General features: G+C 44.0%; 1 protein-coding gene across 1 annotated transcript in view; it reads right to left on the bottom strand.

Moving 5' to 3' along the window:
• The window catches only part of aig1 (androgen-induced 1 (H. sapiens)), a 77,801-nt gene extending 63,507 nt beyond the window's left edge, over positions 1-14,294 (bottom strand). The window contains exons 1-2 of the mRNA XM_065009433.1: positions 14,039-14,294; positions 6,108-6,263 (exon numbers count right to left, since the gene is read on the bottom strand). Of these exons, the coding sequence (XP_064865505.1) occupies positions 6,108-6,263; positions 14,039-14,179 (297 nt within the window). The 5' untranslated portion in view covers positions 14,180-14,294. The remainder of the gene's footprint in view (positions 1-6,107; positions 6,264-14,038) is intronic.
• Between the last annotated feature and the right edge of the window lie 4,343 nt (positions 14,295-18,637).

Raw genomic sequence — 18,637 nt, 5'->3', positions numbered from 1 at the left:
GCTACCCAGTGACACAAGCCTACCAGACGAGCTAAACTACTTCTATGCTCGCTTTAAGGCAAATAACACTGAAACATGCAGGAGAGCACCAGCTGTTCTGGAAGACTGTGTAATCACGCTCTCCGCAGCCGATGTGAGTAAGACCTTAGAACAGGTCAACATTCACAAGACAGATTACCAGGACGGGTACTGAGAGCATGCGCTGACCAAATGGCAAGTGTCTTCACTGACATTTTCAACCTCTCCCTGTCTGAGTCTGTAATACCAACATGTTTCAAGCAGACCACCATAGTGCCTGTGCCCAAGAATACTAAGGTAACCTGCTTAAATGACTACCGATCCGTAGCACTCACGTCTGTAGACATGAAGTGCTTCGAAAGGCTGGTCATGGCTCACATCATCACCATTATCCCAGAAACCCTAGAACCACTCCAATTCCGCATACCGCCCCAACAGATCCACAGATGATGCAATCTCTATTGCACTCCACACTGCCCTTTCCCACCTGGACAAAAGGAACACCTATGTGAGAATGCTATTCATTGACTACAGCTCAGCGTTCAACACCATAGTGCTCTCAAAGCTCTTCAATAAGCTAAGGACCCTGGGACCAAACACCTCCCTCTGCAACTGGATCCTGCACTTCCTGACGGGCCGCCCCCAGGTGGTAAGGGTAGGTAACAACACATTAGTCATGCTGATCCTCAACACAGGGGCCCTTCAAGGGTGTGTGCTCAGTCCCCTCCTGTATTCCCTGTTCACTCATGACTGCACGGCCAGGCACGACTCCTACACCATCATTAAGTTTGCCGATGACACAACAGTGGTAGGTCTGATCACCGACAACGACGAGACAGCCTATAGGGAGGAGTTCAGAGACCTGGACGTGTGGTGCCATGACAACATCCTCTCCCTCAAGGTGATCAAGACAAAGGAGCTGATTGTGGACTACAGGAAAAAGAGGACCGAGCACGCCCCCATTCTCATCGACCTGGCTGCAGTGGATGCAGGTTGAGTGCTTCAAGTTCCTTGGTGTCCACATCACCAACAAACTAACATGGTCCAAGCACACTAAGACAATCGTGAGGAGGGCATGGGTCCTCAGATCCTCAAAAGGTTCTACAGCTGCACCATCGAGAGCATCCTGACTGGTTGCATCACCGCCTGGTATGGTATGGGAACTGCTCGGCATCTGACCGTAAGGCGCTACAGAGGGTAGTGCGAATGGCCCTGCACATCACTGGGGCCAAGCTTCCTGCCATCCAGGCAGGAAAGAAGCAAGAAGAACAGATGGCAGTGGGAGTTTACTTGCTCGCCTACGGATTCTCAGAAGGCTGCCCGATCTGCGGCCCCTTTCCCTGCGTCTTTTCTTCACGCAAAAGGCATGGATCTGGGCCTGTTCCCAGAAAGCAGGATATCCTTCTTGTCGGACTCGTTAAAGGAAAAAGTTTATTCCAGTCCACGGTGAGTAATCGCTGTTCTCATATCCAGAAGTTATTTTTGGTCATAAGAGACAGTAGCAGCAACATTATGTACACAATAAGTTAAAAAATATGTTACACAAAATGCCAAAAAACAAACAAAATAGCACTATTGGTTGGGAGAATGTAAAACTTCAGCCATGTTCCTCAGCGCCATCTTGATCACTGCCTGGTATGGCAACTGTTCAGCCTCTGACCGCAAAGCACTACAGAGGGTAGTGCAAACGGCTCAGTACATCACTGGGGCCAAGCTTCCTGCCATACAGGACCTCTATACCAGGTGTGTCAGAGGAAGGCCCTAAAAATGGTCAAAGACTCCAGCCACCCTAGTCATAGACTGTTCTCTCTGGTACCACACGGCAAGCGGTATCGGAACGCCAAGTCTAGGTCCAAGAGGCTTCTAAACAGCTTCTACCCTCAAGCCATAAGACTCCTGAACACCTAATCAAATGGCTACCCAGACTACTTGGATTGCCCCTCCCCGTCTTTTACACCGCTGCTACTCTCTGTGGTTATCATCTGTGCATAGTCACTGTAATAACTCTACCTACATGTACATATTACCTCAACCAACCGGTGCCCCGCACATTGACTCTGTACCGGTACCCCCCGTATATAGTATCGCTATTGTTATTTTGTTATTATACTGCTGCTCTTTAATTACTTGTTACTTTTATTTCATTCCATTTGGAGTGTTACAGCTGAAGGCTCCTCTCTTCTTCATACGTTGGTCAGTGACCGTTAGAAGAGCCCAGTGTAAAGGACAGAGAAGCGCTGACTGTCTTCTTATTTATCTTTTTTTACCCCTTTTTCTGTGGTATCCAATTAGTATTTACAGTCTTGTCCCATCGCTGCAACTCCCGTACGGACTCGCCTGAAACACGACCTCGCCAAGCCACACTGCTCGCTTCACCTGGAAGCCACCCGCACCAATGTGTCGGAGGAAACACCGTACACCTGGCGACCGAAGTCAGTGTACATGCACCTGGCCCGCCACAAGGAGTCGCTAGAGGGTGATGGGACAAGGACATCCCGGCCGGCCAAACCCTCCCCTAACCCGGACGATGCTGGGCCAATTGTGCACCACCTCATGGGTCTCCCGGTCGTGGCCGGCTGTGATACAGCCTGGGATCAAAGCCTGGTCTGTAGTGACGCCTCAAGCACTGCAAAGCAGGGCCTTAGACCGATGTGCCCCTCTGGAGGCCTATTATCTATCCTTTTTGACATGTTAAAATTTGCGCTGTCAGAGTTAATCAGTTAACTCAAGGTCACTTTTTGAAATTTTGGTTTGAAAGTGTTGAAACACTGAAAACATCCAACATGCATAATCTATATACTAAAAACAACAATGTCAAAACAAGTTGACTTTGAGGTTAAAGAAAGTGTCTTTATCAATTTACCTGATTATGATAATATTCCTTTAATGCTTTTTGTATAAATACATCTTAAATTACAGCTCAATTTGAGCAAATGATTAATTTGCGATTAATCCTGATCAATCACAGGAAATCCTGCGATGAACTGGATCAAATTTGTTTGACAGTCCTAGTTGACATTTAAATGTGAAAATGCACATGTCAAAGTGTATGAATCGGTCATGGTTGCTCATGGTCACGTGATGAGGTAAGCCCCGCCTACGACTTCAAAATGAGTGCTGGCCCTTTTGGTCGAATGTATGGAAACCACATGTCTGACTCACATGTTTTTTGCACGTTCTTTTTTTTCATGTGTTTTTTTCTAAGGGTACCTACACAGAAGAACACAGGATCAAAATTCGGTCCCAGCACACGTCACATGATCTATGGTAAACAAGGACTGTGATACACAGAACATGCCTGTCCCTATTTCACTTTAGGCCATGTTAAAAAAGATGATGACATGACATGTAATTTTCTTCTTACTTATTACACAGTGACTAGGCCAAAGTTATTGAACATGAAATGATGTCCCTATCTTTTGGCTCGAGGCCTGGAAAAACCATCATATTGGCAACCAGTATCTTCCCAGTACCTTATAAATACACATCTCTGTACGAACCCCTCAGCGCCTGCTGCCTGGGCACCCTGGCCCTTCGCCACCTCCTCACTGTATGAAACTAAAACATCACCTCTTCCTGCAACAGAAAAAAAAAGACGGCAGCAAAGATCCAATTTAAATATTTTCAGAGTAATTATCAGATGGCAATCACGGACACAAGAGCATATAAAAGCAAGACAAACACAGTTTCCTTTTTCTCGTTGCCTGCCCGCTGCCTGACCGCTGCCTCCAAGGCTGTCACATGACACCCATCCTGATAGATGACTTGGCATTTGCAAAGCAAATGGGCCGTGCTGCATCCAAGACAATGTGACTCGGTGTCCTTACTTATGCAAAGGCCCTCCCAGAGGCCAGTGCAGTCCAGTAAGACCACAGGCAGCAGCATGCACCAGGGAAAGGTGTCCACTGACTCACAGGGAAGGCTAGCTAGGGGACATTTCCTTTCCGCCAGCCTTTCGGTTTCACCAGTGAGAAGTGAGATGGATTTGGCTGACCAACATATAGGCTAAAGACTAGCATGTGTCTGGCGACCTGGAAGAAAAACAGACACCTGTTTAGTATGTGGAGTTGTTGAGTTTTTGTTATGCTTCTCAGATACGCTACCTTCGGAAAGTATTCAGACCCATTGACTTTTCCCACATTTTGTTACCTTACAGCCTCAATCTAAAATTGATGAAAAAAAATAATAATTCTGCAATCTACACACAATACCCCATAATGACGAAGCGAAAACAGGTTTTTTGAAGTGTTTCAAATGTATAAAAAAAACATTAAAAAAAATATCTTATTTACATAAGTATTCAGATCCTTTGCTATGATACTCAAAATTGAGTTCAGGTGCATGCTGTTTCCATTGATCATCCTTGAGATCCTTCTACAACTTTCTACAACTCCACATGTGGTAAATTCAATTGATTGGACATGATTTGGAAAGGCACACACCTGTCTATGTAAGGTCCCACAGTTGACAGTACATGTCAGAGCAAAAACTAAGCCATGAGGTTGAAGGAAGAGCTCTGATACAGGATTGTGTTGAGGCACAGATCTGGGGAATGGTACCATAACATTTCTGCAGCTTTGAAGGTCCCCAAGAACACAGTCGCCTCCATCATTCTTAAATGTAAGAAGTTTGGAGCCACCAAGACTCTTCCTAGAGCTGGCCGCCCGATCAAACTGAGCAATCGGGGAAGAAGGGCCTTGGTCAGGGAGGTGACCAAGAACCCGATGGTCAGAGTTCCTCTGTGGAGATGGGTGAACCTTCCAGAACAACAACCATCTCTGCACCCCTCACCAATCAGGCCTTTATGTAAGAGTGGCCAGACAGAAGCCACTCCTCAGTAAAAGGCACATGACAGCCCGCTTGGAGTTGCCAAAAGGCACCTAAAGACTCTCAGACCATGAGAAACAAGATTCTCTGGTCTGATGAAACCGAGATTTAACTCTTTGGCCTGAATGCCAAGCATCACGTCTGGAGGAAACCTGGCACCATCCCTATGGGGAAGCATGGTGATGGCAGCATCATGCTGTGGGGATGTTTTTCAGCGGTAGGGACTGGGAGACTAGTCAGGATTGAGGCAAAGATGAACGAAGCAAAGTACAGCAAGATCCTTGAAGAAAACCTGCTTCAGAGCGCTCAGGACTGGGGCGAAGGTTCACATTCCAACAGGACAACGACCCTAAGCACACAGCCAAGACTATGCAGGAGTGGCTTCAAGACAAGTTTCTGAATGTCCTTGAGTGGCCCAGCCAGAGCCCGGACTTGAATCCGATCGAAAATCTGAAAATAGCTGGTGCAGCTACACTCCCCATCCAACCTGGCAGAGTTTGAGAGGATCTGCAGAGAATAATGGGAGAAACTCCCCAAATACAGGTGTGCTAAGCTTGTAGCGTCATACCCAAGAAGACTCGAGGCTGTAATCGCTGCCAAAGGTGCTTCAACAAAGTACTGAGTAAAGGGTCTGAATACTTATGTAAATGTGATATTTCTGTTTTTTATTTGAATAAATTTGCAAAAATTTCTAAAAACTTGTTTTTAATTTGTCATTATGCAGTATTGTGTATAAATCATTTTTGGGGAATAGGCTGTAAGGTAACACAATGTGGAAAATGTCAAGGGGTCTGAATACTTTCCGAATGCACTGTACTCTACATCAGTGAAGCTGTAGTATTGTATGCTGCACTGAGGATACTTGCATTAAATAACAATAATGCAATGAAGCACATATTCCGGTACATTAGCTGTTTCTTCAAATATATTTCTTCTATCCATGAATGATTCTTGAAAAGGGAACGAGAATGGAAACATATGGTTGTTGTGGATCTGTGGTTTCAAGCATCTAGACTGTCAGATTAAGAAAGGCCGTTCTTAACAATGCAGAGCATTTACAGTGTCTTCTGCTTCTTTCTCAGTGAATTTGTGCATCGTTGGCGTACTGTAAAAGGGAAACTATCATAGTCCCAGATCTGGTTGTTCTGTACAGTATAGTCTACTTCAATGGTCGTTGAGTTAGCGGTACAACACAATCAGATCTGAGAGCAGACTCCAACGCTCCAGGCCTACTGTAGTGTTGTGTTGTGACTATCGCTCACCACTCCAACGGGGAAGGCCAGCACGGCCATCATCCAGTCCCTCAGGCCAATGAGCTTCCTAAGCTGCCTGTCTTGCTCCTGGTTCTCACTGCCCTTGGTCAGCAGTCTGGACAGGTCTGTCAGCACACACACGCCAAAGAAAACTGCCTGGATCACCTAGAGCAGGGAAGGCGAGGACAAAACGATGTGTTCTTAGAGATAAGAGCAGCCACAACAGATTACACAATAGTTAGACATTATCATGTCACTCTTTCTAAGCAGAATAGCTGATCCAGGAGTTGTGTCACGGGATAAAGAATTTTACAACACAATTTAAATCCGGAGAGGTGAACAGGAGATTATTTTGGGTCACAGAATCAGTAGAGTTCGTCATCTCTCAAGAGGACAGTAGCATTAAATATTAATATCACATTATATTCATGGGAAGCATATGAATCCCCAAAAGCATATCTATAAAACATTCATATGTATATCAAAAAGGAGTTCATTGAGGTGTCCTCTAAAACGCAACGCATATTTTGCCATACATACATTTAAATAAAATACACATTTTATATAGCAATACAAATAATTATATAACAACTGAACAATTACATAAACCTCATACTTTCGATGTCTATCCCCTTAAACTAGCATATGTCATTTTATGTGGGTCTATGAGCAGTCTGTGGCAGCGGAGGGGATTATTTTTGCATGAAATTAAGAGCTAGAGAACATAACAGGGTGTCTTTATCGCCACAGCACAAACCCAACAGACTGGAAAGTGTGACTTTCATTCTCATTTAATTCAATGTTTCATTTCGGATTCCAGGAACCAGCATTATCTTTTCGGTCCAAAAATTGCATTGCAGAACTTGGTTCTAGGACAGGGTAGTGCTCAGCAACAGCATTAGTGTGACACCTAGTTAACATACAAGACAGCTGTTTCATATCTCAGGCGTTTTCGCAGCCTTTATATCTTTGACCTGTTTTTTTTGCCTTTGTAAGCAGCAGGTTTAGCCTGAGGCTATGCAAAAAAAACGAATGCCTTCCAGGTTCTTTTTCACTTAAATACAAGGGGTTTGGAAAACAGAGCTCTCACAGGGAATGAATGCCAAAATCTAAGCATAAAACCCTTTTAATATTTCTACAGGCTCTTTCCCTGCCCTGTATTGCAGGCATTTAGGAGCAACTACAATAATTCCTGGACTGGAGCTCAGGTTATAAAGTGTTGCTCCACACAACTCAAATGTCTGCAGCTGGGAGAGTGGAGCACAGAGGGAGTCTGGGAAGGAGAATATTGAAGCTGCATGAACAAGAGAGATACAGAACCAGTTTAGAAGTTTAACAGCTATAGGAGTGATGATGTACATACTACAGCATAATGTAATTACAAGACAGAACATATCCAACATGTATTGCCCTATATAGACTAATGGGAAGCAATGTAATGTCTAGGAACCTAATTACCTCCACAGTTAGCAGAGGCTGACAGGAGAGTAGAGTAATGCATCATGTCTTACTTAGCAAAGACATTAGGCACTGTCCTACACTCCCCCTAGCCCTCTTTACATGTGCTGTGTAGTGTGCTGGCCAGGTGCAGAGAGGGCCTTCATAAGTACTGGGTGGTCTAGGGAAGGGGACAGTATGTAAAGCCAGACATAATATCTCTCTGTCCACACCTGCCCCCTCTGGGCATCACCTGACACTCTGGCACTGCAGCTATGCCACTTATATAATGTTTGTGTGTGTGTGTGTGTGTGTGTGTGTGTGTGTGTGTGTGTGTGTGTGTGTGTGTGTGTGTGTGTGTGTGTGTGTGTGTGTGTGTGTGTGACATAAAACAGATGACACATGCTCTATATGGTCACTTATTTGACTTAAAGGCTCTGTGCAGCTGTTTTTATCACACAATCAAATACTTTTCTGTGTAACAATTAAGTACCTTACTGTAATAGTTTTTCAATAAAAACGTCAAAAAGAAACAAAAATCACCTTTCAGCAAAACATATTTCTCAAGCAAGAATTTTGCCTAATTGGAGGGGCATTATAACCTGAAAACTAGCTGTTATTGGCAGAGAGGTTTGGAACGCTCTTTGTTATTTTACCTTGTTATTTTAGCTTGTATACTGTTGTTTAGGGCAGCTCTCATTGTTTTATTTTACTGCGAAGCCCCTAGTCCTGCTCAACATGCCTCAGATAGCCCCCTTGTCCCACTCCCCACACATGCGGAGACCGCACCTAGCATAACTGGCGCCACCAGAGATGCAACCTCTCTCATTGTCACTCAATGCCTAGGTTTACCCCCACTGTACTCGCACCCTACCATACCCTTGTCTGTACACTATGCCCTGAATCTATCCTACCACACCCAGAAATCTGCTCCTCTTATTCTCTGTTCCGAACGCACTAGACGACCAGTTCTTATAGCCTTTAGCCGTACCCTCATCCTACTCCTCCTCTGTTCCTCTGGTGATGTAGAGGTTAACCCAGGCCCTGTGTGTCTCCAATAGGTCTCATTTGTTGACTTCTGCAACCGTAAAAGCCTTGGGTTCATGCATGTTAACATCAGAAGCCTCCTCCCTAAGTTTGCTTTATTCACTGCTTTAGCACACTCCCCCAACCCTGATGTCCTAGCTGTCTGAATCCTGGTTTAGGAAGGCCACCAAAAATTCTGAAAATTCCATCCCCAATTACAACATTTTCCATCAAGACATAACTGCTAAAGGGGGCAGAATTGTTATCTACTGTAGAGATTTTTGTTTGAGCTTCTACTTTTAAAGATCCATCTCTCCAGAAATAAGTCGCTCACTGTTGACGCTTGTTATAGACCCCCCTCAGCTCCCAGCTGTGCCCTGGACACCATATGTGAATTGATTGCCCCCCATCTATTGTCAGAGTTCGCACTGCTAGGTGACCTAAATTGGGATATGCTTAACACCCCGGCTGTCCTACAATCTAAGCTAGATGCCCTCAATCTCACACAAATTATCAAGGAACCTACCAGGTACAATCCCAAATCCGTAAACATGGGCACCCTCAGATATAATCCTGACCAATTTGCACTCTAAATACACCTCTGCTGTTTTCAACCAGGAACTCAGCGATCACTGCCTCATTGCCTGCGTCCGTTATGGGTCCGCTGTTAAACGACCACCCCTCATCACTGTCAAACGCTCCCTAAAACACTTCTGCGAGCAGGCCTTTCTAATCAACCTGGCCCGGGTATCCTGGAAGGATATTAACCTCATCCCGTCAGTAGAGGATGCCTGTTTGTTCTTTAAAAGTGCTTTCCTCACCATCTTAAATAAACATGCCCCTTTCAAAAAATGTAGAACTAAGAACAGATATAGCCCTTGGTTCACTCCAGACTTGACTGCCCTCGACCAGCACAAAAACACCCTATGGCGAACTGCACTAGCATCGAATAGTCCCCGCGATATGCAACTTTCACTGAAGTCAGGAACCAATACACACACTCAGTTAGGAAAGCAAAGGCTAGCTTTTTCAAACAGAAATTTGTATCTTCCAGCACTAATTCCAAAAGTTTTGGGACACTGTAAAGTCCATGGAGTATAAGAGTACCTCCTCCCAGCTGCACACTGCACTGAGACCAGGCAAAACTGTCACCACTGATAAATCCACGATAATCTAGAATTTCAATGAGCATCCCTCTACGGCTGGCCATGCTTTCCACCTGGCTACCCCAACCCCGGCCAACAGCTCTGCACCTCCCGCCCCATCAATGATGTCGCTCTTGCTGCGGGTGATTCTCTGATCCACCTCTATGCAGATGACACCATTCTGTAAGTTTTTTCCCTTCTTTGGACACTGTGTTAACAAACCTCCAAACGAGCTTCAAAGCCATACAACACTCCTTCCGTGGCCTCCAACTGCTCTTAAATGCTATTAAAACTAAATGCATGCTCTTCAACCGATCGCTGCACGCACCCGCACACCCGACTAGCATCACTACTCTGGACTGTTCTGACTTAGAATATGTAGACAACTACAAATACCTAGGTGTCTGGCTAGACTGTAAACTCTCCTTCCAAACTCACATTAAGCATCTCCAATCCAAAGTTAAATCTAGAATCGGCTTCCTATTTAGCAAACAAAGCCTCCTTCACTCATGCTGCCAAACATACCCTCGTAAAATTGACTATCCTACCGATCCTTGACTTCGGTGATGTCATTTACAAAATAGCTTCCAACACTCTACTCAGCAAATTGGATGCAGTCTATCACAGTGCCATCCGTTTTGTAATCAAAGCACCATATACTACCCACCACTGCGACATGTATGCTCTCGTTGGCTGGTCCTCGCTACATATTCGTCGACAAACCCACTGGCTCCAGGTCATCTATAAGTCTTTGCTAGGTACACTGGTCACCATAGTAACACTCACCCATAGCACACGCTCCATCCGGTATATTTCACTGGTCATTCCCAAAGCCAACACCTTCAACACCGCCTTTCCCTCCAGTTCTCTGCTGCCAACGACTGGAACGAATTGCAAAAATCACTGAAGTTGGAGACTTATATCTCCCTCACTAACTTTAAGCGTCAGCTGTCAGAGCAGCTTACCGATCGCTGCTGCTGTACACAGCCCATCTGTAAATAGCCCATCCAACCAACTACCTACCTCATCCCCTCATTTTCTGCTCTTTTGCACACCAGTATTTCTACTTGCACATTCTCATCTGCACACATATTACTCCAGTGTAAATGGCTAATTTGTAATTACTTTGCCACAATTGGCCAATTTATTGCCTTACCTCCTTACTTCATTTGCACACACCGTATACAATATTCTATTGTTATTGACTGTACTTTTGTTTATTCCATGTGTAACTCTGTGTTGTTGTTTTTGTCACACTGCCTTGCCAGGTTGCAGTTGTAAATCCGAACTTGTTCTCAACTGGCCTACCTGGTTAAATAAGGTGAAATAAAAAAATATACATTTTGGCAAGTCAAAACTCTGCCCATGTAAAACCGGCTGATTAGAAGGTCCTGTGTAAATTGTATTTTCAAACAGCAACTATCTGGAAATAACTCTGATCACATTTATTCACACTTTCACAGTGTTTGTTTTTGAACAATATGATACAAAACACAGGAAAAACAAAATTGTTACTGCATTGGGCCTTTAAAACGGATTAATTTAATAACTAACAACTTGGAAGTGAGAGAACATTTTAAACCAAAAGTATGACTCAGTTTCATAATCTGTCTGCTAGGTGCCTCAGTTTTTATCCGAAGAGGCACTATGCTAAACCACAACAAAACTTTTCAGATCATATGACTTGACTCCTCCAAGCACAGGGGTGAGACGTTTTGTTCTGCTTATTGATTCATGTGGACAAAGGCCAGATCTCACTGGTGGTATCAACCCACTGGACAGCCCTGTGTTCTGCTCCTCATGAATCACAGATGGAACCCCACATCTGAACCCCACACTCAATAATGAATGACTGAGACCCAATGAAAACATATCTACAGGCTAAAATCACAGCTAGGCAGCCAAGGTCCTAAACCAAGTGAAGTGTAACAGAATTAGTGTAGACAGACAGAGGCGTGGAGGTTAGGCCTGGCTACCGTGGCTGGTTTCTAGAGTTTTCCACTAGACTTCTATCCCATTCGCCCTGAGTAAGGTCTGATTCTAAAGCCTGCGAGCGAGTGGCATCTTTTGCTGTGATAATATTTCTTCGTTGTCTGTTCGAATAATAACTGCTTCATATAGCAACACTTGATCATGATGATGACGTATAGAATCAAATGAAAACAGTTATTCAAAAGGCCTAGCTGTTTCATGTCAAACTCAATCCATATCAACCTCACATCGTGTTACCTTCATTTCTTGTGCCCCTATTTGTGTGAGCTAAAACAGAGCAAACTACCCACTACCAGTGTCCCACTGGGCAAAAAAACTGGTTAAATCAATGTTGTTTTCACGTCATTTCAAAAATAACGCAATCAATATGATGAGGTTGAATCAACACGGAAAACTGTTTGGATTTGCGAAGAATCATCAAAGTAAGGCAAACGTTATTTTCTTCACCCAACTTTTAACCTAAATCCAATGACATGGTGACACTTTCTATTGATTTCATGTTGAATTCACATTAGTTTACAAATCAACCAAATGTGTATCAAAACTAGATGTGGAACTGGAATCTGTTCACAGTGGGGTGTGAGTAGCAGTGGTGTAAAGTACTGAAGTAAAAATACTTTAAAGTACTACTTAAATAGGTTTTTGGGGTATCTGTACTTTACTATTTATATTTTTGACTACTTTTACTTTTACTTCACTACATTCCTAAAGAAAATGATGTACTTTTTACTCCATACATTTTCCCTGACACCCAAAAGTACTCGTTACATTTGGAATGCTTAGCAGGACAGGAAAATGGTCCTTTCACGCACTTAACAAGAGAACATCCCTGGTCATCCCTACTGCCTCTGATCTGGCGGACTCACTAAACACACATGCTTCGTTTGTAAATTATGTCTGAGTGTTGGAGTGTGCCCCTGGCTATCCATAAATCACAAAAGCAAGAAAATGGGGATGTCTGGTTTGCTTAATATAAGGAATTTTAAATTATTCATACTTTTACTTTTGACACATAAGTATATTTTAGCAATTACATTTACTTTTGATACTTAAGTATATTTAAAACCAAACACTTTTAGACTTTTACTCAAGTAGTATTTTACTGGGTGACTTTCACTTTTACTTGAGTCATTTTCTATTAAAGTATCTTTACTTTTACTCAAGTATAATAATTGGATACTTTTTGAGTAGCTTTGATTCCTGAGAAAAATAAAACTAATAAGCAGAAGAATGAGAGAATCCGTCATAAGTAGTAGGACATTGCACATTTTCATTACAGTAAATTGGGAGCTAAATCTAAGTACTATTCCTGGGGTTGGCATATTCACGTCACATTGGCGTTTTTATCATCACGGCAGTAATTCATCATGACTAAAGACAGAATCATGACTAAATAGTAAACACACACATGCACAAACATGCGCATGCACGTGCGACACACAAACTTTGTTGTCAGGATTTATACGATAGGCTTAAACTAGATGTTGTAATGCACAATAACAAAACATGTTTATTGCTGTTATTGCATTTCGCGCCATTGCCATAAAAATAGTGGTAAAATGGCTCAGCAGTGGGCTTCTAATGTGGAAAACATGAGTCATCTGTTGAAAAACTGACAGAACATCAGGATCTAAATATATATATATGTGTGTGTGTGTTTGTGTGTGTGTGTGTGTGTGTGTGTGTGTGTGTGTGTGTGTGTGTGTGTGTGTGTGTGTGTGTGTGTGTGTGTGTGTGCGTGTACATATACTTATAGAGTAAGCAAAATGTGAAAAAGTATTTCAGAAAACAATAGTGCAACTATTCCTAGAAAAAAGAAGAGCAAAACACAGACAGTGAGATAAAGAAAACATCCTGGGTGTTTTCGTAGAAGGTTTTTTACTATCCAAACAACGTTCTCTTAAAATAAAGGCTGTGTGATCTAACAGGGGAATCATTTGAGCTCGGGATGTCGTTATCCTAATCACATCATCTCGGGTACCCACGGGCCACGGATGGTTCCTTAATCATTGTGATTCATGTGATTCCAATGTTGCAACAAAAAAGGCAACTGACTTGCGCGCATCAGCAGCCGAGAAGAGGGGGGGGGGGCTTTTTAGTGGGTGTGAGCTTTTAATGACCGTAACACTTGCCCAAAAAATTGACGAGTCTGTACAGCGCTGGAAGAAACAACATATTGTAGTTGACAGCCTAATAACACAGCAGGCCCGTTTCGCAACTGAGGGTGGGCGGTATCAACAACTGGAGGTAGGACACTGACTGTCTGTAGCATATCATACCATGACGTGCTAGCATTTCTGAATGACCAGGCTCCGGTCTAGAGAACAATATTACACTTACCAGGTCTATGAATGTTAAAAACTTCCAGCTCCCGCCATATGTTTGATGCGCGGGCATGTCAATTGCTTTATAATTGCAGAGGATGGAGAAATAGGACAGGAGAATGGCTACCCTTAGCACCTGAGATGGGATGAGCGCCATGTTTTTTCTCCGTGTCCTTGTCTCGTCTCCTGCTATATCCTCCTGTCAGATTGATGCTGCGGGTCTCGCACAGTGCAGGGGGGTCGTTGCCTCGGAGAAGGGAATCAGACAGAGGAGGTTGCGTAAGAGATGTGAACGTGAGGAAAGGGATGAGGAGGAGGGGTGTTGCCATAGAAACAGAACGCAGCCTCTCCAAGACGAGGAGGAGCAGAGCACTATGTGATGCTCTGCATACATACAGAGGCACCTTCAATGATGTCTTTATAGTCTGGTCAATGGTTTTGGCTAGTCTAGTGTAACGGATGTGAAACGGCTAGCTTAGTTAGCGGTGGTGCGCGCTGAATAGCGTTTCAATCGTTGACATCACTTGCTCTGAGACCTTGAAGTAGTGGTTCCCCTTGCTCGATGCTTCGTGGGTGACTGTTATTGATGTGTGCAGAGGGTCCCTGGTTCACGCCCGGGTATGGGCGAGGGGACGGTCTAAAGTTATACTGTTACACTAGTATAATAGTGGAATAATGCTAATGTATTCACATTTCTACTGAGGCCATTGCATCTTTGCACATGCATATAGTTCAAATGTGCTCAACAATTTATTGTAACTAAATGTGTATATAGATTTTTCACTTGGGGGCTTTTAAACAATAAAAAATGGCAACACAAAATTAACATTGTGTTCTAACACAAGACTGTGCTTGTCCCTCCAATTGAATTTATTTATTTATTTTATTTCACCTTTATTTACCCAGGTAGGCTAGTTGAGAACAAGTTCTCATTTGCAATTGCAACCTGGCCAAGATAAAGCATAGCAGTGTAAATAGAAAAGTAAATAAATATAAACAGTATGGGGATGAGGTAGGTACAATTGGGTGGGCTATTTACCGATAGACTATGTACAGCTGCAGCAATGGGTTAGCTGCTCAGATAGCAGATGTTTGAAGTTGGTGAGGGAGATAAAAGTCTCCAACTTCAGAGATTTTTGCAATTCGTTCCAGTCACAGGCAGCAGAGAACTGGAACGAAAGGCGGCCAAATGAGGTGTTGGCTTTAGGGATGATCAGTGAGATACACCTGCTGGAGTGCGTGCTACGGGTGAGTGTTGCCATCGTGACCAGTGAACTGAGATAAGGCGGAGCTACCTAGCATGGACTTGTAGATGACCTGGAGCCAGTGGGTCTGGCGACGAATATGTAGCGAGGGCCAGCCGACTAGAGCATACAGGTCGCAGTGGTGGGTGGTATAAGGTGCTTTAGTAACAAAACGGATGGCACTGTGATAAACTGCATCCAGTTTGCTGAGTAGAGTATTGGAAGCTATTTTGTAGATGACATCGCCGAAGTCGAGGATCGGTAGGATAGTCAGTTTTACTAGGGTAAGTTTGGCGGCGTGAGTGAAGGAGGCTTTGTTGCGGAATAGAAAGCCAACTCTAGATTTGATTTTAGATTGGAGATGTTTGATATGAGTCTGGAAGGAGAGTTTACAGTCTAGCCAGACACCTAGGTACTTATAGATGTCCACATATTCTAGGTCGGAACCATCCAGGGTAGTGATGCTAGTCGGGCGTGCGGGGAATAAAAAACACTGTCTTGCTTCTGACATACTTACATTATGTTTCAAGATAGAGGCAGTTACAGAGGAGGTTTGTTGCTCCAGCCGAGACTTTCTGATATGTTATAATTAACTGCCTTTGGCATGTAGCTTACTATTACTAGAAGCGTTTTACAACTCTACAATGGTCTCTAGGACACAAGGCCAACTGATGGTGCTTAGATTATATCTGTTTACTACTTTATTGGCAGTCTTCAGGATCCCAAGGCTGTTATAAGTTAGATAGTGTGTTATTAATTCCGCCACTGGGTTTTCATATTTTATTGATCCCGTAAAAGTACAGTACTTTAACCAAACCAAAACACCACTAGGGGACTGAGGGCATGACCAGAAGAACATCAAAGTGTTGCGTGACTCTTCAGAGCTAAGAGAATAGGCCTGGGAAATAAGAGGGCATCAAGCGAATCAGATCAGACACCGTTCCGGAACAGAAAAACACCTAGGTTTTTCCCACTGACACATTGACTGCTTCACACAGTATTACCGTAATCTATAATTGCCAGCTCCAGTCTCAAAGCTTTTTGAGAGATGTCAGGCAGCGGCAGAATAACTCTCCCCCCTGTTAAAATCAGTATTAAGTTACGATAAGGCAGCTACAGAGGTTTATTCTATAAAAATCCCTCGCTAGAGACAGACAAATGGTTTCCAATCCCAGCTATTAAGAGGATAGAGAACTGGGGATTACAGATTCTGGCCTCGGTCCCCCCCAAAGTCAGCACAAGATTGGAAGGCTGACTTGGGCAGGCAGGCAGAGATGGTATGGATGGATGGCATATCCTGGTATAACCCTGGTGAGAGGCTTTGTGGGTCTGAATATGAGTCCTGCCTCATTCGGTAACACAAAAGCTCCCAACTACCATAAATGCATAATTTCTACATTTTGGATCTAATACACTGAGTTACTCAAACATTCTGTCAGGGACATTCACTTCATGTAGAGTGCAGAAAACCTTCTCAATTGTTCTGCAAGTGTTCTTGGCCTGCTGCAGAGTTGCAGGGGTCTGCTGGAGTGCATGCGCTGGCTTTTGACGGTTTGTGGTTAGCCGTGGGGTGTTTGCTTGAGAGTTTCCAGTGTCACCGCCTGCTTTAAAGTAGAGGAGCTGATTCGCGGCTAGCTATTGCACACTCATCCAGTTTGCTCTGCACTCTCAGTGCACTCGGTGGATACAGCCCGAAATCGTCCCTCTTCTCACTGGGATGTATTGGCTAGCGAGAGGCTTCTGTGCTGGGTGAACACAGCATGGGCTCCGTCTCATGTTTGGATATGATCTAGGAGTATAACCATTGGCACGTTAAAGCATTGGAACAGCTTTGAGTATTGTTTTATGGCGGGCCTATAAAGGCCAGTAGTTGTGGGTTTAGCACTCCAGACTCTGTCTATCACATCCACATACCGTGGCTTTTCTTTCTCTGTTCTTCCTCTTTGAATATGTCGTTCATTCTATGTTGACTGTAGATACCCAACACACTACAAGAACCAGACTGGGATTACGCCATAGATGTTGTGCGGCCTAAATGTGGCGGTCACAAATTCCCATCAGGTTAACTAGGGAATTTCAGTCCTTAATCCACTCGACATCTGTCCTCATCCAAGCATCCGTCTTTAATGACCTCCCCCTCGCCTCAGATAAATCTCCACAAACAACACACGAGAGGATGTCCATCTCATCCAAGTCATCTTGCATTATCCCCCACTAGCTGAGATGTGTAGGAAAGGTCGGGCTAATCCTCTGGCAGCCAGGGCAAGGCTGTGTCTTGACTGGCGCTACACAGGACATAAACCCTCACTCACCTCTCCTCTCCTCACCTTTCGCTATGGCCCCATAGATTTCAATACATCATGCAAGTGACTTAGCTCTCTCTCTCTTTCTCTGTGTGAGCTGGCTGGCTGGCTAGCTGGCTGGCTGGCTAGCTGGCTGGCTGGCTAGCTGGCTGGCTGGCTAGCTGGCTGGCACATCATGTCAAGTGCCTAAAAATAGGCCTCCAAGCCTCATTACGGCCCTAAGTTTGTTTGCCTCGGTATAATGCCCATGCACAAACGCTGGCATCCATTGGCCCGGGTGTTTGTGTCTGTTTGCAAACATCAAAGTCTGGCCAATCAATCTAATGAGGAGAACGAGGACACACATCTGTTCTCTCGTGCCTCTGTCTTTTACCTCCATCCCAATTTTTGTAATGAGAGGTCCCCATGGTAAACCACTGCTTTAATCCAGATTGGTAATGATAAATAAATATTTATTTATCTATTTAGTCGGGGGCAAATGCTTCCAGCTTTAAACAGGGTTGGTTTACATAATAACCCCCCAGACAGTTTGATGAGGAAACATGGCCGATAAATGAGTCCTTTAAGTGTAGTGGCTATAGCCCAGCCCAATGTGGAACATCTTCCATGTGCATAAGCTACACGCTTGGTTGGTTTATTACGGCATTACAATCCTGAAGGAGGGTGAGTGTTTTTCGATTTTGAAACGGATGATGGTTTTTATGGTTTTAGCCTTTGACTTTGATCATGGCTTTTATGTTTGTCTGTATTTTGCACTCAAGTGAAATGAGTATCACCAACCTTGTGGGGGGGTAGGATTAGTGAAAAAGAGCACTGCCAAGGGTCTCCCTGCCTGCCTCATGTGTTCTGATTAGAATGGATCATTTGATGAGATAAAGATGTCATGAGACGCACGGCAGAGCAGAACGCTAATTGTCCCCAAGCCTCTGACTGGCCTGAATGGGAGTGTTGCATGTTGTATCTACTTCTGTCTGCTTTCAGCATCGTCCTGATGACAGTGTTTAAAGGATGACGTTTCTGAATAAAGCTCACTGTATCATATTCCTGGACCCATGGCTATGCCAAAAT

This window comes from Oncorhynchus nerka, linkage group LG24 (assembly GCF_034236695.1).
Source record: "Oncorhynchus nerka isolate Pitt River linkage group LG24, Oner_Uvic_2.0, whole genome shotgun sequence".
Lineage (NCBI taxonomy): Eukaryota > Metazoa > Chordata > Actinopteri > Salmoniformes > Salmonidae > Oncorhynchus > Oncorhynchus nerka.
The sequence above is the reverse complement of the archived record's forward strand: the minus strand, read 5'-3'. Positions and strand labels throughout refer to the sequence as shown.